The sequence below is a fragment of the Myotis daubentonii genome, chromosome 6, assembly GCF_963259705.1.
Source record: "Myotis daubentonii chromosome 6, mMyoDau2.1, whole genome shotgun sequence".
In the NCBI taxonomy this organism is placed as follows: Eukaryota; Metazoa; Chordata; class Mammalia; order Chiroptera; family Vespertilionidae; genus Myotis; species Myotis daubentonii.
Genome location: NC_081845.1, coordinates 15,250,928 through 15,278,201, shown reverse-complemented (window position 1 = coordinate 15,278,201; position 27,274 = coordinate 15,250,928). Strand labels below are relative to the sequence as shown.

Genomic DNA, 27,274 nt, shown 5'->3' with positions numbered 1-27,274 from the left:
GTTTGGGGCCAATAACTCAATACAGAATCACATAAAATACCAAGAAATAGCCTCCCTGTTATATTAGAAAGTTCACATTAAGATGCTGTCTGATATTTTAATATACAGTTTTCCATTCGCTTGGACTTGGTTAATAGTCTAGAAAATCTACAAGAGAAAAAAACAATCAGATATCTGTAACCCTTAAATATTTATAGTATAAAAATAATCATTTGTAACTTACCAACATTTGATCATATTTTAGAATAAAATTAATTTCATTAAAACAGAATGGTATGGACCATTCTATCATTTTAGTACATACTCCATAAAACCCTTCTCTGAACTTCTGAATTTCTGTCTGTAAAATTTATTTTGTCATTTATTGAATTGATTTTAATAATATAAGGATATAACTGGCAGGTAAAACTAACATGTATTGTTTAAAAACATAATTGTCTTTACAAGGTACCAATTTTGTCCACTTTTTTGTCTTTTACTTAATTCATCCATGGCTGTTTTATTCAGATGTGCATAACAATGTGTTTTTAAATAGGGCTTATTGATGGCTGCCTGGCTGAATTTAACTTCCTTCCTCCTACCAAAAACTGTTTAGTACATGCCAAATATATTAGCATAATATTTTGGATTATATGCTTTATTACTGCAAAGCATATTTACATTTCAACTGACTCCGCTTTCCTGGGTCTTGCTGTAAATTTCCTTTGTGGTCCCCAAATGTGATCCATCACAACTATATGTGTTAGCACTGCATAATTTTCTTAAGATGAGCAGCTGCAGCTGTCAGATTCTATTAATTTTCTCATCAAACTATGTTAATATTATTTTAAAATAGACACTAACATTTATAATGTGGCACATTGTATATTTACTTGTCAAATAATTGGTTTTATGATCTGCAGTATAGTATGAATGTTTTAAATAAAGTTTTTTATTATAAAATCTAGAGCTCCAGTGCACAAAATTTATGCACTCGGGGGGCCCCTCAGCCCACCCAGTCCGGGAGCCCCCAGGTGATGTCTGACTGATGCAGAGGCAGGAGAGGCTCCCGCCACCACCACAGCACTCGCCAGCTGTGAGCCCAGCTTCTGGGCTTCTGGCTGAGCGGTGCTCGCCCTGTGGGAATGCACTGACCACCAAGGGGCAGCTCCTGCATTGAGCGTCTGCCCCCTGGTGGTCAGTGCATGTCATAGCAACCAGTCATTCCACCGTTTGGTCAATTTGCATATTAGCCTTTTATTATATAGGATACCGTGTTTCCAAAGGTAAAATGCATACACTGCAAAAAGTAGAAAAAAGAAAATTTCACCATAGTCCAACTGCCCTCATATAATCACTGCTTATATTCCAATGCATTTTCTTCTCATTTTTAACATGTTTTAACGTAAGTGTGGTTATATTTACATTCTTTATATCACACATATTTCACTTAACATTATACATAACCGTTATCCATATTATTACAAACTCTTTGCAAACATTATTCCTAACATTTGAAAGATCATCCATCATAGAAACAATGTGGTGTTGCAGATTCTTCTTCATGGAGATCTATATTTTCCAACAGTTCACGGATTCTGAGACTGAGAACTGACCCAGGTCAGGAAACCAAGCATGGTAGTCTAACAATACTGGGATAGCTGCCTTCATTCCTTTTCATTTCTTTAGGTTGAATACTTGAAGCAATACTTATTGTTTCCCTATCCATCTTCCCCATAGAAACACCGTTTAATTACGACATCCATAGCTCCCTGAAAATCAGGTCCATATAACTGTCACTCCTACCTTGCCACTCATTATAATAATTATATTCAATATATTTCTTACCTTTAAATGCCATCATCTGGCCATTATTTCTGAATCATATCATACCCATTGCTCAGGAAGTCTTTTCACTGACTTTTTCTAATGTATCCTCTCTTTCCCATAATCCTTTTTGTAAATTTTATCTTTATTATTGAAAGTATTACATGTGTCCCCCTCTTCCCCCTTTGACCTCCTCCACCACACATCCACACCCCCCCAGGCCTACCCCACTATTGTCTATGTCCATAGGCTATGTATATTTGCATATAAATTCTTTAGTTAATCTGCTCCTATACCCCCTACCCGCTTCCCTCTGTGATCCATCAGTCTATTCCATGCTCCCATGTCTCTGGATCTATTTTTTTCATCAGTTTATTTTGTTCATTAGATTCTACATAAGAGTGAGATCATGTGATACTTGTTTTTCTCCAACTGGCTGTTTCCCTTGAATCTCTCAAGTACCTGAGACACTGCACCCTCCAGTGTATGCTCTCCCATGAGTACCCATCCTATTTCACCACAGGTGAGAGTTATAAGAATTGCAGTTCTACGATATGCCTATAGTCCACCCAGAACCAATGATAGGATCCTTCTTGCCAGCCAGCTGGTGACTTACTTAGCGGAAGTGAATATTGTCCTTGCCATTGAGGAGCTTATTATCTAGTTGAGAACAGTGAGGAGAGATATGTATCTGAATCATGTCATTACAAATCCAGTTTCAACAGAAAATATTTGTGATATTCCAAAGAGTGAAAATCCCAGGCGTCTTATATTCTAGGAATAAACCAATGAGTTCTGTATGTTATATAGAACCAATACTTGTTATAACCATATTTAATCACTATCTTACAACCTGGAAGAACAAAGGCAGGGACTACAAACTTCAAGGAGAAAATTGCCTACAGTTTCTCATAATTTACAAAAATTGTGGGGGTAGGTTTTCATCCCACATAACTTCAGTTAGTCAGTTTTGTATGAGCTGCCAAGCTAGCCTGATTAATTACAGTGCATTGTATAATAATCATATTTTGGTCTAAAAGAACTATCTTATTTTGTAAGTTTACTTAGATCCTATTCTTGATCACAGGGCAGGAAAGAAGTGTATGGGAAGGGCTGACTTTAACCAAGTGCTTTCCCTATGTATCATGCCAATCTCTTTCATGTATGTTATCTTGTTTAATCCTCATAATAATGCCAGGTGGAAGGTGTTAATCCCAGTTTTTCGATGTGATGACAAAGAATGGGATCGATTAAGTAATTTATCTAAAATTGAAATCTGGATGTGGCAGATGCAAGCTTCAAGCCCAGGAATGCTTGATTCTAAAATGTGACCTAATCTAGCAATTGTCAAGAGGAAAGATCATTTTTCTTTCAACTATATCCTTTATAATTGTTCTCCATACAACTCTCGATGAAGAAAACAGGTCATCAAGACATTTCTTTCCCAGAAGTTTGCTTGGGCAAAGAAGATGATTTCCTTCTTCCTTACATGGCCTCAAGATACAAATCAATGCCACTTCACCCACCTTAAGAATGTTTTGTGTTTTCAAAATTAGATTATAAGTATCATTTGAAGAAGCCTCCAAGAGGAAAGAAAAGGAAGAGGATAGTTTTAATTCCAATACATGAGCTGCCAGCAAACAATTCCAAAGCAGGAGCTAATAATAGAGAAAAAAAGAAGTCCCAAAAGGAGAACCTTGGGCCACGTGAAAAATGCAGCCTTGAGTTAAACACATAAGCTATGGGACTCGGAGATAATGAAGGAAACCTCGACTTCTGTGAGGATTGCGACCTATTTTAAGAAGTAGAGGGGCTTACTTTAGAGGCTAGAGAAAACCCAAGCTGCAAAGGAGAAAAGACAAACCACTACAATGGAATTTCCGGAGCTCTCCATGGTGCTGCTCAAGTCAGCCAAAGCCTCCTTTGCTAGTTCCCACAGCACTGAAGTCATGTTAGCTCTCCTTTGAGTTAAGGTCCTTTCAGATATAACCACTTATGAAACTAGAAAACAGCCTCTTATTATTTATTAAGGAATGTTTTTTACTCTCCTTACACTGACTAGATTATATCTCTAAGTTCAGCATGTAGCAGTATCCCACTACAATACTGACCATTTACCCCAGGTTGAAAAAGCAGGCTTCAGTCACCACGGAATGTCTACCAGTTGTAGGAAGCCATTATTGTCCCAGTGGAGTAAAATGTGCTTTCCTTAGCCACCTTAGGAAAGACAATGGGCTGACCAGAGGCATCTCTTTGAGGTCTTCTGAAACCAGGCAATAAAGGTGACTGGATTACTACCCTTTTGCAAATAAACCTGGTTTTCTAATACTTATAGACTTAGGTTACGTCTTCCTACACTGATTTGCAAGAATACCTCCCCCCCCACCCCCCCCTCCCCCCGCACACTGTCTTGCTTTGTTGTGTAAAATTTAGCCAGGGTTCTCGTTCTTTCCATGTCTGCTGAAAACAGCTCAATTTGACCTGGAAACATGGCCTCAGTATTTTCCAGTAGTGTTTCCATCAGTATGCAAAGGATATAGGCTTCATTAAGTTGGCCTAAGTGAGCTTCCTTAAGTGGGTCGTTACCACAGAAACAATGCTAGCTCTCTGTACACTGCAATTATGAGTGTTTTAATGTAAATGAGATAGTGATGTAATTATAGAAATATCCTTATAAAAATTACTATTATATTCTCAGTGAATTCATCTTTAAAATTTGTGGCTTATTTTCCCCCAGGTAGGTAAAAGTATTCATGCTGAACTCTAGTAAAAAAAGAAAAAGACTTATGAGTATATCCATTAGAACAGTAGTTCTTAACCTGTGGGTCGCGACCCCTTTGGGGGTCAAATGACCCTTTCACAGGGGTCGCCTAAGACCATTGGAAAACACATATATAATTACATATTTTGTGATTAATCACTATGCTTTAATTATGCTCAATTTGTAACAATGAAATTGGGGGTCACCACAACATGAGGAACTGTATTAAAGGGTCGTGGAATTAGGAAGGTTGAGAACCACTGCATTAGAATTTTGATTGTTGGAAATACATTTTTTCCACATTTCACTCCAGAAAAAACTCTGGAGATTTAGATTAAAGATCATAATAACAAAGAACTATTACCATATAGGAGCATAAGAATTACTTTCTAGAGTCTCATGTAAAAGTAAAATGATGACTCATGACTTAATTTCTATCTTCATTTCTATTATCCTGTTATCATAAAGTAGATAATGATTGGCTTTAAGGTGTTAAGGAGCTTCCAAGTCAATATGGTGGACTGAAAAGGCACAATATCCTCACCTTTATGCACAAATTTAAGTGACAGTAAACAGTAAAACAATAATAAATTTACAACAGCATTGAAAACTAAATGAGGCAGAGTAACATTACGTCAGATATTTGATAAAATGTTGGGAGATGAAAAATGCATGTGCTTTTGATTTCCACTTCCAACAGGATGACATAGTCTTACTTTCCCCCATTTTTCTCATTAAGTAGAACTTAAAAACCTGGGCATTATAGTATATAAAACAGACACAAGAAGACTATGAAAGATGAAGAGAAGACAGACCAGGTAAGGACCTTTGGACCCAAAGAATAACATGATGATAAGTGGCCTGAGTTTCATTTTGCCTCATATATCCCAGATTTAGAACTCAGGAAACTGGCAAATGAAAACTCCAATGAGCACAGACCCCCCAAAAAGCCTCTATAGAAGCTTTCTCTCCTGGGCAAAGAATCAGGAAAGGTGCGTACTAGCAACATACAAAAAGTCTAGGCAATAACTACTACACTCTGGCTAAATATCACAAGAAAAATAAAAATGTGACTTCAACACCTACCCACACCAGCAAAGAGCAAGAAGTGAGCTGAGAGCCCTAGCTGGTTTGCCTCAGTGGATAGAGCTTTGGCCTGAGGACTGAAGAGTTCTGGGTTTGATTCCTGACAAGGGCATATACCTCAGTTGCAGGCTCTTCCCCAGCCCTGGCCCTGGTCAGGGTGCATGCAGGAGGCAACCAATCGATGTCTCTCTCTCACATTGATGTTTCCTTCTGTGTGTCTTTCCCTCTGTCTTCCACTCTCTCTAAAAATCAATGGAAAAATATCCTTGGGTGAGGATTTTTTAAAAAAAGAAGTGAGCTGAGAGTACTACTCTTACCAGGCTGTAATGTGTGGTGTCAGAGAAGGCCGAGTTGGCAGTCAAGGCTTTTATCATGGTTATAGTAATGTTAACATTATGGTTATAAGATTGTACAATATTTTTACAAAATGTTACCATTGAGGAAAACATATGAGATATCTGTGTTTCATTTCTTACAACTGCATATGAATGTACAATAATCTCAAAGTAAAAATAAAAAGTTTGATGAAAAGTACTTGTGGCCATACAACTTTATGATACACAGAGAATTAAGACCACAAATTACAAAGACCGTGATGTTCTGCTGTGAACGAATGATATATCAAAATGCATTTACATTGTTACTAAAAAGAATGAGAGAGAACTTGCAGTTATTCGTCTTTATTTTGTTCTCTAGTTAAGGACATGTCTAAACATAGCCAATAAAATGAAATGCAGAATAGTTCATATTATTCATCAGTTTTTCATTATGGATAATTATTTTCTATCCATTTATCATTATCTCAATGACTATAACCAAAAGATTTTATTTACTTCTTTCCATTTGTTGCTTCAATTATTTGGATACTGGAAGCAAAATGATAACTAGTCTCTTTTTCAGTGGTTGAAAGTGTAGCGGTATGTCATTTTATTGCTAATTACTAATATTCTCTAATTGAGTAAGTATGTGTTAAATAATTCTAGAGCACTCATCTCTTTGTTTACTCAAGGCTGACACCTACTTCCGATAACTAGACATTTTAAACAAATTTAGCAGCTAATCAAAGGAAATAAACAGCAATTCTAACATAAGAAAAATAGTGGCATAAACATATATATGTTTCTATATCATATATATATATATATATATATATATATATATATATATATATATATACATATAACCTGTTATCAAAGGCCATATACCATCTTTAACCTGCTTGGTAAACTGAATATTATAAATAGTTTTTACATACCTATTGTCAGCTTTTAAAACGACTTCCAAATTGCCCTAGCCGGTTTGGCTCAGTGAATAGAGCGTCAGCCTGCAGACCAAAGAGTCCCGGATTCAATCCCAGTCAAGGACACATACCTCAGTTGCAGGCTCCTCCCCTGTCTGGGCCCTGGTCTAGGCTCATGCAGGAGGCAACCAATTGATGTGTTTCTCTCACCCGATGTTTCTCTGTCTTTCCCTCTCTCTTCCACTCTCCCTAAAGATCAATGGGGAAAATATCCTTGGGTGAGGATTAACAAAAAGAAATTTTTTAAAAAAGGACTTCCAAAATACCACATTCTCACATTATGAAATAAAGCAATACTCTAGTCTTCACTCATTTTGTTTTAGGTTAAGTAGCAATGGAAAGGAAGCACACTTAACTCAGACAGCTATGCATGTGATGAACAAAATGTCACTTTTTTTACACACTGTCTTTGTCACTGTTTCTCAATATGGTCCTGCCTGTGCATACAAAATGTGGGACTAAAATGCTCCCACTTCCAGGCTGTCTGACTGACTACAGTTCCTGAGTCTGTGTGTTCATTTTCAAAAAGATAGGCATTGTTTCAACCCTCTCCCACCAGTGCGCCATAACGCTGCCCTAAGTTTACCAGGTAGCTTGCATGCAAAACTTTCTACTGTGTACTGTCTAGAGCAGCGGTTCTCAACCTGTGGGTCGCGACCCCTTTGGGGGTCGAACGACCCTTTCACAGGGGTCGCCTAAGACCATGGGAAAACACATATATAATTACATATTGTTTTTGTGATTAATCACTATGCTTTAATTATGTTCAATTTGTAACAATGAAAATACATCCTGCATATCAGATATTTACATGACGATTCATAACAGTAGCAACATTACAGTTATGAAGTAGCAACAAAAATAATTTTATGGTTGGGGGTCACCACAACATGAGGAACTGTATGAAAAGGCCGCGGCATTAGGAAGGTTGAGAACCACTGGTCTAGAGCATTTTTAAGTCTGGAAACTCCTGGCAGGTTAACGACCATTGCAAAGAACACTGCTGCAGAGCACAGAGTCCTTCTGTTTTATTATGAATCCCTCATTTACTCAATATCTCACACTGTTCTTTTTTAATATTCTCCCTTAGCCATCCTACACACACACACACACACACACACACACACACACACACACACACACACGTGCAATTTCAAAGCTGCCAGAGATTATGAGTAGGATTTGGAGGACTGAATAAGCTAATGCTATAGAAGTTAATGAAGCTCCTCACCCGCTAGCCTTGGAGAGTGATGTTCCAAGTCATTAGTCTGTTCTCTGTTTTTGGCAAGATCCCCTAGGTACGACTGAGCTTCCGAACAGTCAGAGCCAGAATTTTTAGCGGCAGCACTTTCTGCCTTCCACATGAATGACCAGAGCCCTCAGATCTAGCAGATTGGTGGCTGCTTGTAACACTGAACCCTTGAGTCAAAGAAAGGACCCCATTAAGTACTGTGAATTAATTACATGTTCTTTGTCCTCTCACAAGTCCTGGTGTTATGAAGGCCCTTACAATATCTGGCACAGATTTAGGCACTTTGTGATGGCCCTACAACTGAGTCTCAATGTAGCAATTCAAAGAGCTATTCAAATCTGTTTCAGCCGAACCCCTTGCCAACAGGCCCACATCTTGACGACATTATGTACCTTTCAGCACATAGAGTTTGGAGATTCCGGTGAGATTGTGAAAGCAAAAGCACAGACAGGCAGGACAGAGCTAAAGGAGAATAACAGTAAATATACATATATAGGGCTTGGATAATTTTTTTTTTAATTTACAAATAAGAGATCCTGGATTCATAAGAGAGTTCGAGTTTTTCATTATTAAAGGGTTTTAAGGATGGTAATATTTTACAAGAAAAAAAAATAAACATAGAGCAACTGTGATCAAAACATATTAAAACCACATCACATCTCTGTAAATCCAAAAAGTCTAAGCTTTTCCAGATATTTCCAAACATTTTATGTTTTAATTGGCTTCCCAGGCAAATATCTTAGAGTCCACGAGTTACATCCACTTAATCTTGTATTGATTTTCTAAGATGCTTCCTGGGTAGTTACTATAACTACCCTAATCAATTAACTTTTTGTAATTAGTGGGACAATTTTCTCTTTCTCTTTTCTTTCCGATGAAGCCTGAATATTTTATTCCACAAAAATGAAGGGGGGAAATGGTTCTGCCACTTAGTGTCAAAAAAAAGTGCAAGACCAGTTAGCATTGCTTTGTTTATCCCAATAAACAAATTTCACCTGTATTAGAGTTTTGGGGGAGGAAAGTTACTCTAAACCAACCATGTCAAACTCAAAGGCTAACATGGACCAAATAAATGAGTCATGCGGCTCGGGAGCCATGAGTTTGACATGCTTGCTCTAAACTGAGCTTATCACCCAGCCATGATGGCTCAGTGGTTGAGCGTTGATCTATGAATCAGGAGGTCAGGGTTCAATTCCAGGTCAGGGCATATGCCAGGGTTGCAGGCTCGATCCCCAGTGGGGTGCTGGCAAGCGGCAGCCAATCAATGATTCTCATCATTCTAGCTCTCTCTCCCTCTCCCTTTCTCTCTGAAATCAACAGAAAATATATATTATAAAAATAAAATGAGCTTATCTACTTTTTCTTAAGCACAGCCCTGGAAACAATTGAAACAAGATTCAGGAAAGGCATTGGTCTTTGGATTCAGCCAACCTCGACTCAAGCCTCGATGTCAGTTAACAAAATTTGGGTGTCAAACTCTCTGAAGTTTCATTTCCTGACCTACAAAATGGAATCCATATAATTACCACCAGGACAGTATGGGAGTTCTCAAATTAGATCTAACCCCTCCCTCTTTTGATACAAGCCCATTCTTCTACCCAAAAGATCTTCCTAAAGCAGAGGAGTGACCAAGTCACTTTCTTGTCCAAAATCTCCTCATGTCTGAGAGCACGGGCCAATCCACATAGCATGCCATCCTCTATCCATGGAGCCAAGGCTCAGTGTGCTTTTCCCAGTCATTTCTGGTCATTCACCTCAATTTATTCCTCACTCTAACCAAATCAAAACAGATTTATCATGTACTTTCAATCCCTTGTAGCTGTGTGTTCCTTCAAAAGCACTTCCCAAAAGTTTCCCTGCCCAAAATGCTTTTCCTATCCTAGTCAACTTAGCAAACTCTAGCTCAGCTCTCAAGGCCAAAGATATCTTCACAGTCATCACCTTTTCAACTGTGCCTGGAGCTTCTCTGAAAAGAAAGATTAATTTTCACTAGATGAAACCATTTCAATTTTACTTGGCTTCCAACATGAAAAATTATTTTACTTGGCATCTAACATGAACATATCTAGACGCTATTTAACCACACAGTGAAGTAATTTTTTAAAATGCAATCTGTGTATCTACAATCTGAGCATTACAAGCAAAATATGAGATCATTCAGATTCCCCAAGTCAATTAACTTTAGGTCTTCACAGTCTAGGTAGTCACTGAATTGTGAGAAAACCAGCACATATGCAGAATAATATGGCACCTAAAAAAATTAGCTCATGCACAATGATTACTTTGCTCATTGATATCACCTGCTGGGTACAAGATGTATGATTTCTAATATAATACTTTAAATTTGCTATAAATGAATAGACAAAGATTCAGACAAGTTTAGGAATTTAACGCATATTTGATATGTGGCAGGGTTGTCATCCAAACCCAGGTCTGTCTGCCCCTAAAGCACCTTTTATTTTCACCCTTCCACATTGTCTCTGTTGACCTTGTACTGTGATTACAGGTGGATCATCTAGCAATGGTCTATGTGTCCCTATCCAAGGTATCAGGTGCTATCGCTAGCCAAGTCACTCAAAATACTCTTTCACTTAAGGAAAAGGGAATTTGTGTGTGCAGACAGAGAGGTTATGCAGTAATCTCAAGAGAAAGAGAGATGGGACCTCTTCAAAACACAATTACATCCCATTCATAATGCACTTCATTCAAGTAAGTTTCCTCTCTGGCACTAACATCTTTAGCCTTTCTTATTTTGGGTTCAACTCCCTAGAATATATTTTATGTGTGCCTAAGTAAAAGCAACATATTATAGTAGAATTATGACATGGCATAAACCATCACTGAGTTATGAAAAATATTCTCACATCAAAAAAAGGAAAAATAAATAAAAATATTATCACCTCTCAATTTCCCTGACTGGGTTAATTGGAGGTTATTTATTGTTGTGGTGGTGTTGGTTGTCTTGATGATGGTATTAGTCTTGTTTAGTGACCAAAAATTGTGTATATATATATTTAATTCAAATGTTTTATGGTCTTATGTCAATCTCAAAAATAGTTTATCCGTGCTCTGCATGAAGTATATATCAATGGACAATAAAATTTCTCACATGGTAAATGCAAAAAAAACAGACTTGATTAGAAAAGTCAGAAAATGTAACTTCTGTATAAAACTAAGTATGAAATCATGCATGTCACAATGGAACATTTTTAGCACATCTTATAATCCTGTTCAGCATTACCACTATAATTTTAGATATAGTTCAGAGACAGAGACGCATATAGACATAGAGATAGAGCATTTAAAAAAATCAATTTGAACTGAAGAAAACATTGAGTTTAAAGGTTAATAACATGTCACATTTATTCACAGGAAGAGTTCACTTATTGTAAGGGGCTTCCCAACCAACAGCCAGAAAGCACGAGCCCTGCTCCCTCAATCTCAGCCCTGGGAGAAAGAAAAGGAGATGGAAACGTTTGTGGGGAACAGGGAGGAGGCAGCCAGCCCAGGCCCTGCAGGGCAAGGCCGTCTCCCTCTCCAGCACATGCACAGAGGTTCCATCTGACTATAGCTCCTGTCATGCTGACTCTTTGCACTTAAAGAAGTTCTGATAGTGACATGGCCAATAGGGAAGCTCCCGAACAGGTCTGAACTTCCCGTTTGTCTCCTGCAAGGACTTCTCGCCTTACTACTAAACGGCTCCGTACAGTGTGTGAGTTGGCAAATAGCAAAGCACTGAGGCTATCTCTGAAGTGGTTTTTTTAAGTTTCATGGGAATGATAGGAGTTCCCCAGTCCCTCATGCAGCGGAAGGCCTACTCTACCGCTAGTGCAAAGAGAAGACGCAGGTTAAACAGTGATAACAAGTCTAAAAAGCTAGGTTGCCATCCTGTGTTAAGTAACATGGTTGGTGGTAACCGATTTTCTTTGCAAGATAAAAACCACTTTATACACTGCAGGCAGCAGGGCACATTCCACATGTGCCTTAGGGCACATTCTACACATTTCCGAATAGGCATTATCCTGTGCCCTCTCCCAACCTTATTAATTGTCTCTATGGAGTTTTAAAAAAGAAAAGTACTGTTCAAGGTAAGACAGGAGCAAGGGTGACTCACCAAAAACAAGTCAGGAAATGTGTACCAGAAAAGGCCTATGCAGAGAGAAGGGACCAGTTTGTCTTATTCACTCCAGACGCAAAACTCAAACTGTGAATTCAAACAGGTTAAGGCTTAAGCTGTTCTGCTGCCTGGAGAAGTGGCTCGTTTTTAGGGAGCAATCAGCCATCAGCAAATTATCATATACCACTAAATAATCATTGATTTTTCCATTTTATAATTCCCAATCAGTTAAATGTCATTTACTGGAAGAGGCGCCATTCCTATGTAAATTCTATGTGATAGCCTTTGCACACACACAAAAACCCCAATTAAGTCTAGAAAAGTAATTCAAAACAGTGGTTCCATAGCTTAGAGATCAAAAACATGTTGGTTGGCTTTCCAACAGCTTTTAGGCAGCATGCCATCATATTCCAAATTCACCAGCTTAAATGAAATAAGGAAGCAAACCTTTAACTAATTAACTAATATACACAGAAAAGAAAAAAGAAACAAAACAAGCCTAAAGAGTTAATAATTAAAATCCAAAAGATGTTGTTAGTTCTGATTATCAAGTTATCATATTTATGTTTAGGCATAGTGAGGGTTTATGCCAAGTATTACAAATTCTCATCTATTAAAAGGCCCACATCCTTTTTCTTCTAAAATCCTATGTCCAGTTAGTGTTTTAATGTCTGTGCTTGAAAACTATCTAAAAATTGTTTTTATTCCTTACGTAAGACATTTTGCTATTCTAACAAATTAGGTAAGTCAAACATGGGAGACCAAGAAAGTGGAGAATTTGTCAGGTTTTACCTGAAGGCCTTCGATAGCCAATCGCAGCATGCTGGGTGTCAGTTTAGAGGCTTGCTTGAAGGTGAAGTTACTCCAGTCTATGATCAAAACAAATCCATTTACTTGAAGCTCAGGATCTTCAATCATGGCTTCTAAAGACAGCAAGATGGCACGTAAAATGTCCACCAGTGTGTACCTATAAGCAACAGGAGAGTCCTCATTACATCTGATAACCACTGTGGAAAGATCTCAGCACACTAAAAACTACTCTGAAAATACCTAAAAAATATTAGGGAGATGATTTTGTTCAAAAATATTATTTTAAGAGCAACTTGTTTTGCAGCACTCAGGTGACATGTTCGAATTTAGCATGTATTCTACCAAAACAAACTATCATGTTTTGGGAAATACTACAGTTCTCTTCATATTCACAGCCATTTACTTTACCTCTAGACCTTCCTATCATTTTCTAAAGTGGCATTTTAACTACTCTGAGAATTGGGCATAGTATCTTTTTAAATAGCTCAGGAATGCTCTCAGTAATACTGACATTTCATACGTGCGTATTTGAAAATTTTCTGAATGAGATTTGAGGAGTCTCAACAATAAACAAGGATAGTATATTTGAACAACTATGGGTAAAATTGTCAGCATATTTTAATTACTTGTATTGAGTTTGCTTCATAAAAATAAAAGAAAGGCCCTGACCGCTTTGGCTCAGTGGCTAGAGCGTCAGCCTGCAGACTTAAGGGTCCCAGGTTCGATTCCGGCTAAGGGCATGTACCTTGGTTGAGGGCACATCCCCAGTAGGGGGTGTGCAAGAGGCAGCTGATCGATGTTTCTAACTATCTCTCTCCCTTCCACTCTGTAAAAAATCAGTAAGATATATTAAAAAAAAAAAAAAGAAAAGAAAGAAGAAGAGATATATGGACAGAAAGCAAGGAACATCAATGAGTACAAAGGGGGAAATTTAACTGTCTATGATAATACAGGCCTTCTGAATTTAGGGGTTGGATCTCTAACTTTTTCTGACTTGCACCTTAGTACTGTGTCTGGTACATTGTAAAAATCCAATAAATGCTCTTTACGTTCCTGTAAAATGGACAAGATTAGAGTGCAAAGACACTACTAGTACTGTGGACTGACGTACGCAGTGGAGGTAAGGATGGAGATTAGAAGCCAAATTTGAGAAGTATTTCAGAAGTAAACTTGTAAAAATTTGACACTTAATTAAATATGGAGACTAAGATGATGGAAAAGTAAAGGATGACCCACAGATCCTAGTTTCAGAGCCTGAATAAACAATATAATGCAAAAAGAAGATGCAGTTGGGGTTGGCTGAAAATGAAGAGTTTGGAATAGAGCCCGTAGTACACTCATCTAATAGCAATTAAGTACCTGAAGAGTAGATTCTAAACTCGAGAGCTCCAGGTTGAAGATCCCAGAAACAAAAACATACAGATCCCTAAACTCAAGAAAGCGAAGGAGGTAATGCACCCAGAGCTGAGAAAAAAAATGAGATACGGTAATTATTCTAAAAAAAGAATTCTAGCACTTTAAAAGGAAGCAACAAAATTATGGAATGTGCTAATCATTTCCATTTTTGAGCACCCTGCATCTCGAGTTTTGTGTGTGTGTGTGTTTCTCTTCAGACATTCAGGTGTTCAATAAAAGTTACAGAAAGAAATCTTGACCTCAGAAGGAGGTGGATGGATTAGAAGTGAAATCACAGGCATTTAGTGGAAGTGATAGGCTGACTTCCACTAACTGTTCACTCACAGTATGGGACAGTGAGTACATATGAGGGAATAGCTCTATTTTTACTTCTAAAAACATTTGGAGGAGAATGGAGAAAGCATAGTATTGCAGAAAGGAAGGAATAATTGGCAACAAAAGATCAGATGGCTTCTCACTTTCTCTGGGCCTCATTCTTTATCTGAAAAATTAGTACCGCAGAATGGAATAGGATCTCTCTTGAAGCCCAGCTTTAAGCCAGCATAGAGCATGGTGTCAGGAGATTTCAAGATGAATTTCTTCCCATTCCCTCATTAGCTGGTGAGCCTGGACGTACTTGGCAGAGTATATATAATCAGAACTGAAGAATATTTGTTTTAATCTTTTACTTTAAAATTTAATGATGATCTTTAGATAGCTTATTACTATTGTAAAAGGCAAAGATCAACAGGTTTTTTTTTAAGTCTCTGGATAGTATATAGGCTATTTATAGTTCTAAGGATATGGCATCCTAAAATACTTTCTAAACATATAAGATAATAATTTTTTGTAGAGTTCTATTACTTATTTGTCTTTAAAACTGTGAAATATTGCCCTAGCCAGTTTGGCTCAGTAGATAACGCATCAGCCTGTGGACTGAAGGGTCCCGGGTTCGATTCCGATCAAGGGCACATGCCCAGGGTTGCAGGCTCAATCCCCAGTGCGGGGCGTGCAGGAGTTAGCCAATCAACAATTCTCTCTCATCATTGATGTTTCTGTCTCTCTCCCCCTCTCCCTTCCTCTCTGAAATCAATAAAAAATATTTTTTAAACTGAAGCATGTATGGCTGAATACCTTATCTGTCGCTTCATGGTTGGCCTATCTCCTTTTTAAATATAATGACCTAACACAATGTTATAACCAAAACCCTATGGGAAGTTGGAGCAAGAAAGCTATATTTCTGGTTAAAATGTAGACCCTCCTTTAAACAATATTCATTTTAATTCCTGACATTTATAATAATATCACAGCAATAAAAATTAGAAATTAGAAAAGTTCAACTTAGAAATTTTCTCTCATTGTATTCATTCTTGTGTCACCTATAAAAATACCAAATAGCATTAATACCAAAGTAGCATTAAGTAAAATTTGAATCTAAAGTAAGTTTTGGAAGGATGATGCATTGTACATGGAAAAGAATAAATCATGACACCAGGAAGGGCTGAAAATAAGAGGCAATTTGTTTTAAGTAACCCACTCTAAATAGGTTCTATAGAACTGTGTCTAAGCCAAGAGAAATTTATATGCATATTATTATTCCAACAGAATTAAAATAAGACAGATCTCAGGATCAGCAATGGAATCAAAGCAGGTTTGCAACATTTTTAAGAGTAAATCTCACCAAGTTTTAAAATTTGATATCCTGCTCCAAAAAAAGAAATGATATTTATATAAATAATATTAATGTATAAGTTTAAGAATCATAAAAGACATCCTAGCTGACTGAATTCAAAGGGCAGGTCAAAACCCCTCTTGACATTCCAGTCCTCTGTTGTCAGACATGTCACATTGCTGCCATTAGCAGCTCAGCAGGCTATTTTTTCCTAAGCAGAGTATTATTAAAAGAGATCTTGCTGAAGTCTGTAAAATATCTTCCAAAGAAATGGAGCATTTTATGTATTTTATCTCTTCAGGAATCCCACCATAATTCTACTCTTTGAAATTATTTTTTACTGTTACAATTTATACAGTGCCAGTGCAGTAAATAGTCCACATGTTCCTGCGTGGGGTTGACACCCCAATTTGTAGGAGCTGCACCATGGCTATTCTTCCCTTGAATGCTGGGAAAAGGCCATAGATAACAGACTAGCACAGCTACACAGCTCTTGCCTCCTGACTGTGCTTCCTAAAACAGCACTAGGGAATGCCTGAATCTGAAATCAACTTGGAGAGGAAGATGAGTAGCATGGAGTAAGAAATAATGCCGCCAGTTGAGGGATTTTACAGGTGGCACGCCAGTCTAGGCGGACCATGCTCTTGAAATAGATCAAAGTTGCTATAATATATAAACATGAGATGGGGACTTGGCCACCCGCTTTTCCTATTTACTACCAGTGCAATCAAGAGCAGGGGGGCTTCTTCTCCTGCCTCCAGCCTGAAAGGCTTTGGGTGCCTACTGGTCCTGTGCTTCTCTCCTGGGGTTCACAGTGCCTCATCCTCTACCACAGTTTACAATCAGGGCAAAGGGCAACCTAAATCACACACAGGTCATTTCCTTCCTCCTTCCCAACCCTTTCTTTCAGCCTGACAGGGGGAACTGGCATCTTGGCATCACAACAGCAAGCAATTTTCCCTTTGTTACTAACTCAATCAGCCATTATTAAATTCTTCATGAAGGCTGCCCTGCCCATCAGTGTTCATTAAGCCAGATCTGAAGCATTTCCTGTTATAAAGGTGCTAGGGGAGAGACAAAGGGGAAGAATTACCTTTATTACTGCCTCGAGGTGTCATTAGTGCGAAAGTTGAGCCCATCTACATGTTTTATATTACTGAGGGGAAATAATAATAATACCTCTATCCATGTAATAGTTTCAGATTTCCAAAGGAATTTCAAATGTATTATCTTAATCTCAAAATGAGCCCAAAGTCTCAGTACTGGCTTTGATGCTATTATTTTGGAGATGAGGACATAGATGAGGTCTCAGCAAATTATAGAGATGAAAACACAAGTCTCAGAGAATGGAAATAGTTTGCCCAGAATCCCCATGGGAGTAAAACAGCAGCCCAGGATGAAGCCAGCTCTTTCTGACATCACAGTTCTCTCCACTCCTTGTGGTGTCTCATGCTAGAACAGAGTGTGATGAATAGCTATTCTGCTTTTTCATGTGTCAGTGGCATAATGTGTCGGAAAACAGATCAGAAAGTCAATACCATCATGGTGCCATGCCAGGTACCAGGACACATTCCAGCCCGGCCCCAACAGGGGGCTTTGGTGGAGGAAGAACAACCAGACATTCAAAAGAACTGGGATGGGAAGAGGCTAAGTCTACCAACCCTGGAGAAAATATGAACTCTGAAATATTCATGTGTCTGGTTTGTATCACTAAGCAAGGAGATTATCTGTGTGGGCCTTGCTGCTATGGGAATGTAGGTGAGTGAGAACAAAAGATGTTTTGTTGGAAATAAAACATCTAGAGAAAAAATGTCTTTCCTTGAAAAAAGGTTTGAAAAGTATACACTGCTGCCACCAAAATAAAATAAAACAGAATTGTGCTGGAAATATGCCAACGCATCAGAAAGGCAACTCTCCTTGTCAGGGCAGGACACTCCAGCCAGTGCCTGCTTAGTGCAGTCTTTCCCTCAGAATATTCATCGCAGCAACTTAACTTTCTGTGTCAAGTCATCAATGTTATGATAGTTAATCCAGACTTTCTAAACCATAGACGATTTTTAAATGATCAGAGCTGGCCTTTTTGATATAATCGTATCAAATTCTGTGTGTTTATCTAGATTTATGTGGCTGTCTTTACATGCAAAAAAAAGTTTGACCAATTCACTAATTATGGGTGAAATACTTAACTGCTCTATGCCTCAGTTTCCTCATCTACAAAATATAAATATTAACAGGACCTACCTTGTATGATGCTATTAAAGATTTTATAAGTAAATGTTTAACTGCTTAAAAGAGTGCCTGATACATGCTATAAAAGTGATTTAAAATGAACAAATACGTTAATTAATTAATTAATTAAAATGAAATGCTGAAAGGTTGAATTTAGTTAACCAAGTAGGCAATGCTGTCTCTATAAAACACTCTGTAGCTCACAGCTGCCCCTCTGCCCTAAACTTCTTTCTCCACTGGCAAAGAGTCCCCTCATTAAGCACTTACAACTCTCTGGTGGTTATTTAGCTTTTCATGTATTTTCTTCCCACAGATGTTGTATGTCCCTTGTTAGTACAAATAATGTGTTATGTGTGTTTATTTGCCTCCAGCCACTGCTAAATTTCTGTGTGTAACAAACATTAGACTAAAGTGTTCTTTTTAAAAAATTGATTTGAGTACCATTCGCTCGGTTTGATGTTATGAGGACCCGACATACAAGGACATCCTTTCCCTCATGTCAGTCATGTCACTTATTACATTAATGAAATATACACCTGTCCTCAGTGATGTAAAAGCGCTCATACTTTTTCCCAGAATGGAGGAAATGTATTCATTTACAAAGGATAACTTATTAATTTCCTAACTTGGCTCATGGTTTAAAATAGCTTTAAACATTTCGAGGCACACTTTCAGTGCACTGTAGTAACCTCAAGTCCTTTGCTTCTCTCCAACTTTGTTTAAAGTTTCATATTTGAAACACGCCTGACTCAGTCCAGACCCAATCCACTTCCTACTGAAGTTAGCCCTCGGTCTTTGCTGTTATTTCAGAACTGTTTTGCTAATTATTTCATAATTGCTCAGTTTTTGGAGACTGTCCTATTTTTTTTTTTTAGAGATTTATTCCAATATTCTACTAACATTTTTCAGGACAATTTTCCTCTTTCGCATTTGCCATGCTATGGACCAAGGGCATAGTTTGGAATGAGCTGTCGTTTCCAGAGCTTTGTTAAAAGAGCATCCTTATAAGAAAGCGATGCGGAAACTCTGCTGGAGCAGAAACCCCACAGAATCCACACCTGCCACTTCTAGCTTTGACCTAATCTCCAAGTCCACTCAGAATAGAGCACAGCAGTGCTTCCAGGATTTTGAAGGTAAACATTCCTGACCCTGTCATGATATATAACACCATGAAGCCAAAGTAGAGAAATATTTTAAGATTTTAATAAATTGAGCCAAGGTCTTGAAAAATCAAGCCAAAAAAATTATCTTGTGCAGTCCATGGTTACTTTTTAAATTTTAATCCATCGTCATCATAAATCTTTCAATTTGGAGATTGGTCACATTATTTTAATAAATGGAAGCATAATCATAATTCAGTCTGAAACTGCAAATAGCTAGCCATTTGTATAATATTTTCTTTTGTATGAAAAGCCACACAAAGTAAACAAGCTGACAATAATGTGGTTTTTAGGCAAACTCCAGGATCAGTTTCAGGATCATAGCAGTGTCTAACCGGTCAGGCTTCGACCCCTTCCAGAACTTCAATACTCTAAGTGATGATCAATATCCATTATGACAAGCCAAACAGAGTGCAAGATGGTCAGTGCTTTCGGAATTGCCACTATGTTAAGCATTATTTTCGTTTAACTGTATGTAATGGTTTTCCTATCATTATTAACCAGATTCCAGATAAATTATTGTTTGCTGTACTAAAGGATGGAGAACTACTTTATAAGTAATAGGTAAAGCACAACTTGACGGCTAAAAATTACAGGTCAACTATCAGAATATGTGTCATTATATTTCAGGTGACACAATTTACTCATGAATATTCCCAATATATATGACTACTCAGATACCTGCTCTCATGTCCTAGGGCAGTGGTTGGCAAACTGCGGCTTGCGAGCCACATGCGGCTCTTTGGCCCCTTGAGTGTGGCTCTTCCACAAAATACCACGTGCGGGCGCGCGTACAGCGCGATTGAAACTTCGTGGCCCATGCGCAGAAGTCGGTTTTCGGCCTGGGGGAGTGTATTTTGAAGAAGTACTGTTGATATTTGGCTCTGTTGACTAATGAGTTTGCCAACCACTGTCCTAGGGTGTAGATCATGATCTAGTTTTATTCCAAACTTCCTTTTCTGGCATCCTTTGCAATCTCTTCTAGCTTCATGGTACATCATCCTCACATTCTGTTGTTGAAATCAGGTGGAAATTTGAAGGATCTGTTGGGTCCTAAGCAGGGCACTATCTCTCATGAAAGACATACAGAATGTAATGTATGGAGGGCTACTGCATCTTAGTGATGCAGTGAAATAATCCAATTGTTTTTAAATGTGTAGAATTTACTCTCACTTTCAGAAATTATGTTAGATGATCTGAAAGAAAGGAGATTACATTTTATGAATATTTTCCAAGGACATCCTGCTCAATAAATGTAATAAATCATCTAAGCCTATTCTGTTCTTTTTCAAAAGAACCACAAATCAAACTGAAAGTCACTTTGACATTTCAGTATTTCATTTTTTTAAGATTTATTAGAAGGTGGGTACACTGTAAATATTATTTTACCTCAGTCTTCCTGAAAATTTCATGTCTCTTGTAAAGACTTTGGAAGTGGTCCAAATCAATATGCTGAAACTGACCTGCATTATATTGCAGTAGAAAGAGACACTGTTTTATTTATAGTCATCACCTCACACCTATTTACTATTTCCAGTCTCCTGGGAAGCACAGGAAACTGTCCTACAAATTTAATATAGGAGAAAGTATGTATTAGGTAACTTTCTAATTAGGATTATTTTTTAAATGTATAACCGAATTCAACTAAAGAAATATTTATTGAGCATTAACTCTAGCTCGGGTGCTCTTATAAAATAATAACATAAGGCTTAGTCTTTTTTATATACAGATTAATTATTTCAGAGGTCTTTACAAAGCTCTTCAAAACTTATTTTAAAAATCTTCTGGCCCTAACCGGTTTGGCTCAGCGGATAGAGCGTCAGCCTGCGGACTCAAGGGTCCCAGGTTCGATTCCGGTCAAGGGCATGTACCTTGGTTGCAGGCACATCCCCAGTAGGAGGTGTGCAGGAGGCAGCTGATTGATGTTTCTCTCTCATCGATGTTTCTAACTATCCCTCTCCCTTCCTCTCCGTAAAAAATCAATAAAATATATTTTTAAAAAAAATCTTCTGTTTCCCTTTGGGAAGTTGAAAATAACCTGTTTTCCAAATAAAAGGGGGGCATTATTTCTAACTGACTTCTGGAATTTCCCTCTGTAACTGTAGACATTCCCACCTATTGTTTCTTTAAAACAATGCTCCTTTCTGTGTAAGGTGTTGAAAGCCAGGTGAATCACTGATCAGCTCAAGGAAGGGGGTCCGAATTGTGTTCAGATGAGCAGTCAGTCTTCTCCAGAGACCCAAGTTGTTTGGGCTGCAGGATCAGAGCAGAAAGGTGAGAACACCAGACATGGCTATCCACCTAACACAGCAACAGTGAGGTAAATATCTAGGGAAGGTGGTAGAAATTTCCACAGGCGCCAAGTCAGATAAGGCTTGAGGCTGCAGCATGGAAGAAGAAAGGGGGATTGGGCCAAAGGTAGGAGAAGGGCTGGTGCTGTGCTGGTACTGCCAGAAACGCAGCTGTCCTGCAGGTTTCTGGGCAGTTGTTAAGCACATGTACCAATGATAGTGGTTTACAGAGGATGCCAAGAGAATGGACCTGTTTATCCACTAGTCCTTGTTATTGGGTATATGTAGGTTTGGGAAGGAGAGGGAAGGAATAACTTTTTTTTAGAATGTAGAAGGAGGAAACTCAATTGAATTCTAATGAAACTCTAAATAATTTGTATACCTTTTGACTTTGATGTACTATAACTTCATGATTATGTCTACTCATTTACATCCATAGAAGCAGAATTCACAATTATTAGTCTAGAACCTGATAGGGTATTTTCATAGGACACAGCTTCTCATTTTTAATTTCACATGTACAAATTTTTTAATATTTAAAGTTTTTATGTAGACTTAATAAAAATAGTTTTATATACCAATTAACAAATCTTCTCCCATTGTAGATTTCCAGGGAGATAGATTTTGATTGCTCATAACCTATCCTTTATAGAAAAGTATAAAATAGACAACCAAAATATAGTCTCATTAGTAATCTGGAATAATCAACTTCCCATATACATAAGAACTGTTAAGTGATGTTCATCTTAATTAGGTTTATACATAAGTGTGAATATTAGATCACTTATAGATATAAATTAAAATGGGTCTAATGTAAATGCATGTCTCATGCTAAGTGAAATAAGCCAGCCAGAGAAAGACAGATACCATATGACCTCATTTATCTGTGGAATCTAATGAACAAATAATTTAATAAACAAAATAGAAACAGAAGGATAGATACATAGAACAGACCGACAGCTGTCAGAGGGAAGGGAGATTAGGAGGCAGGGTGAAAAAAGGTGGAAGTGGGCAAAGGGGAGGATAAATGAGGATGGAAAGAGACTTTACTTTGGTCAATGAGTGAATAATGCAGGATGCAGATGTTTTATTGAGTTGTACACTTGAAACCTTTATAGTTTTATTTACCAATGTAACCCCAATAAAGTCAATAAAAATTAATATACATTGAATAATAAGAAAGAAAGAAAGAAAGAAAGAAAGAAAGAAAGAAAGAAAGAAAGAAAGAAAGAAAGAAAGAAAGAAAGAAAGAAAGAAATGCATGTCTCCCTAAATGTGGTCTGCCTAATATCTTTCAGACTTTGAAACATATTTAAATATAAAATTTCCACAACTCCCATTTAACTGTAGCTTAATAAACAAAGTTCTAATCTAATTGACAAATGGAAGAGTAGGTTCTTTCTTGAATAAAAGTTTTCCATTTTGATATACACAATCACTGGTTTGCATGACCCTACAATGTACTTGTCAGATTTTTTTAAAATGTTAAAGAAAAATTGTGGTCAAAGAATAGCATTTCATGGTCCTTTAAATTTTGCTACCAATAAAAAGTAAAATATGATCTCTATAACTAACCAAAGTAAGTAACAGGACTCCATTCTCCCTCAAAGGCTAACTCTATTAGTTTCTTAGTTTTATGATTTTAAGATTCCTCAGGTAGTACGTTGTCTTTATATTTGCCTAAAAAATGATTGTAGTAGTTCTCAACCTAGAATTACAGAGAAAAGGTAACCAATTAATGGGTAAAAACCTGTTAAAAGTATTAATTTACATTCTAAGATCCCAAGACTCTGAAAGGCCTATCTAGAAATCTATAAGATATCCCAGCCACTGAAAAAAAGTCTTTGACAATTGAGCCAGAGATGGTTTAAACTAACTTGATGCATCAAAAGTCCCCATTCACAGAACTAAAAAACACACCAATATTTTAACAACCAGCTTCTTATAATTCATGGTTCTGATAACATGTTTAAGTTCCATGAAATGCATTTACCTTTGAACTTCATTGAAACTACCTTACACAGGAGTGTTTATAATTTCTTCTATCTGTTAGTGTGAGGAAATAGTTCTGATTGAGGAAGTAGAGGAGTCACTCTCTCCCTTTTTCTATCATCTGTAGGTACAATAAAAATATTTCTTCTCCATTGAAAAGCAAGAGAGCTCAAAAAGTCTACCAACTGACATATCTAAACATTTTCCACTTCCTTCCAAGAGATGAAAAATCACATCAGACAGGAAACATCTTCTTTAGATGCGTGACAGGTGTGGAGCGGCACACCAGCCAGCCTTGATTTCAGCGTCGGTAGGCATGTTCAGCACCAGAGGATACAACTCTGCCTTTTCATTGAAGTGACACACATCATATTATTCCTTCATCTGCACATCACCAAGCAGAAAAGTTCCCAAGCAATAAAACTACTTGATCTCGGTTGAATGCCAGGCTACCCTTAAAAGATAATGTACTAGAAACAGAGATGATGATGATGATGATGATAATGATGATGATGATTATGATGATAATGAAGAAGATGGAGATCATGAAAATGATGATGATGAGTCTAGATTAAGAATTTATTGAGAAAGAAAAATTTATTTAGAAGGAAGGAGAAAAAGTTGTCTCTATCCTCACACTAATTTCTCCAGAGAACAGTGAACTTATTTAGGAGGTGAAAAAAATTAGCACATTTATTTAGAAGTTCAATTATTCTGATTGCAGCACAAGAATAGAGTGCGGGAAGCACTTTACGCTGCAGAGAAGCTGGTGCTAGAGAAGTAAGAGTTGCAAAGGTTTCAAACAAGCCCCTCCCACATCCCCAGGGTGCCCACCAAAAACTCATTTTTTAGTTCCATTTTCTCTTTTTTCCCAACCAAATAAACAAAAGCATGAAAGCTGTAAAGCAATGGCTACTCGGGGTAAATTCTGGTAAATGGGAGAATAAAAGAGTCCCTCATATGAGTTGGGATTTAGGATTTACCTGCTCTGATCCCAGTTGGCAGCAAAAAGGACTAGAATCTTCCTGCCATAGTGGTCCAGATTGGCCAGGCCCCCGGGGAAGCCATCCTTCAGTGCCTGCTTGATGCCAGGGTCCGTGGCCTTGAAGCTTTTGAACATGTCCAGGTTCTGCTGCCGGTACTCAAAGTACTGGGCCAGGAGGCGGAAGGCCTCGAAGTGATGAAACTTCCTGGCCCGCAAGAAGCGTAAGATGAAGGCATCATCTGTGCGCAGAAAGCCGATGTCCGGCCTGGTGATGACCATGTCCCTCACCTCCTGGATGTCCTGGTGGAGGGTGTCCGGGTTCTCATTGAGCTCCAGGCGAGCTTTCTCCAGGGTCTCCGGGGACAGCCCGGCTTGTAAATGAGTCATTGTTTTGCTGGTCCCGAGCCTCCCTGCAGCACACCTGGCCCTGGCCTCCACCGCACTCTGGCCTCCAGACCTGGAGGCCGCCTGCTTCCTCTTCTTCACAGGAAATGATTTGTCTTGGTGTCCAATCAAGTACCCTGTTGCTCCCGCCTTCCCGCCGCTTGTCAATGAAGGATGTAAACTTCTCTCCCCGCTCGCCTATCAAAGCGCCTCCACTCCGGTCCCCTCTTCCCTTTCCTTTAAAGAGATGCGGACCTCACTCCTCTTCTGGTCCTTTCTCTCCCGGAAGACAGCACCCCTAAGCGCACGGGCACGGGCGGCGCTGATCTCGGTCCTGTCCTCTGCTCCCCCAAGAGGTGACAAAAACAGCCCCCACGCGCATCGCAGCCTCCGCGCTCCGCTGCCTCTGCGGTCCCTGCGAAGGATGCTCCCGCGGGGATGGCGACGGGGAGGCTGATGGATCAGGAGCTGGCTCTTCGGCGCGGAGCTCCAGGCGGGGGAAGAGCGTCTTTACCAGAAAGAAAAGGAGAGAAAGCGAGAGGGGAGAGGGGCTTATTTCCCTGTCTGCTTTTCAACGAATCTATTTTTAAAAAGCTACTGGTGGGATTTTTATTTTAACTGATTACGATCCCAATAGGTGGAGACTCTGCAGAGAGCTCACCGTCCCTCCGCCCCCCTCAGAGACACCCGTGATCTCATGAGGCACCAGGAGGGTTTTGGTGGCGCTGGTCCCAGCGGGGGCTCCCCCCAACCCCACCCCCAACTTCTGCCTCTTTCTCTGGCCCTTTATGTCAACGGACTTGCCGCGGGGGCCTGGGGGAGCTCTCTGGGAACGTACATTGCAAAGGCTGGGTGGGGTGAGAGGGTGGAGAAGAGGAGCGGAGAATAACAGCAAAATGTCTCTACCTTTCCTATAAAACCCCGGAGCAGGCGAGGAGAGCGAGCAGCCGGCTCCTACCAGCACACCCGGAGGCCGGCGGGGACGCTGGCAATGCGGCACTCCCTGGCATCCAGCAGCCGCGGCTCCGGCGGCGGCCAGAGCAGCATCAACTCCTCGGGGTGGGGTGCATCCAGCAGAGAAGAGGGGCGGGAGCGGGGACCCGAGCCGAAGACGCACAGGGGAGCCGCCGTGGACACATGGCCCGCGAGCCACCCGGCGTCTCTCCCGGCAGGAGGGGGGAGGGGTGCGGAGCTCAGGGCCCCCGCTGTCCCGGGCCCTCTCCCGGCCCTGCCATTCCCATTTTCAGACGCGAAGGAGGGGAGCGGGCAGGGATGGCCGGGGGAGAGCAGGCCACGCGGGCGGCCGCCGCCTTTGTGCGTCCGGAGCCGCCTGGGCGGCGGGCGCGGCGGGGCGGCTGCCCAGAGGCGCGGGGCTCTCCCCGGGCGCCCCGGGCCGGCGGCGGGAGTCGGGCGCGCCCCTCCGGCCGCTGCTGCTGCGGCTCCAGCTGCCGCTGCTCAAAGGGGGACCTGGTGCAGCCCAACTCCTCTCCAAGGATCCCAGCGCCGATCTCGCGGCGACGTCAGCATTCACTCGGCTCGCGCACGCCCTCCCCGCCTCTGCCTGACTGGTTTGGGTAGGACGGCGATTTTTGTGTTATTCCTACATCCCGAGCCCCAAGTTTAGCCCGTTCCCGGCCCCCGCTCCCCAGCCCGCGACTCCGGCAGGCATCGCCCGGCCAGGCGGGGGGTTGTCCCCTTACAGCCTCCCCACGCCCCCCTCCCACCCTTTGTGTGCAAGACCCTGGAGTGGCCAGGCGAGTAGCTGTTGTAGAAGGTAATTCACATGGACACACATCTGCTCGCTTGTTCCTGTAGGAGGTAATTTTGAGGTGGAAAGAGAACGGAAACATTCTGTACTTTCTGCATTCGTCGTTGCAATGTTTAATTTAGAAAAGAAGACCAGTGTTCCCAAAGCATTGTCAGCCTCCGGTGGAACTTACATGAATAGTGTATTTCAACAGTCAACTGTGGCTGCTCCATTCCCATTGAAGGGGATGAAAATGAGCCGGGGGCGTGGCGGGGAGGGGGGGGGGC

At 39.7% G+C, this 27,274-nt stretch overlaps 1 protein-coding gene across 1 annotated transcript in view; it reads right to left on the bottom strand.

The window, feature by feature from the left end:
- Window positions 1–26,626, bottom strand: part of CLVS2 (clavesin 2) — a 61,116-nt gene extending 34,490 nt beyond the window's left edge. The window contains exons 1-3 of the mRNA XM_059700225.1: window positions 26,147–26,626; window positions 24,855–25,748; window positions 13,115–13,289 (exon numbers count right to left, since the gene is read on the bottom strand). Coding sequence (XP_059556208.1) covers window positions 13,115–13,289; window positions 24,855–25,243 — 564 coding nt within the window. The 5' untranslated portion in view covers window positions 25,244–25,748; window positions 26,147–26,626. The remainder of the gene's footprint in view (window positions 1–13,114; window positions 13,290–24,854; window positions 25,749–26,146) is intronic.
- Window positions 26,627–27,274: the final 648 nt, after the last annotated feature.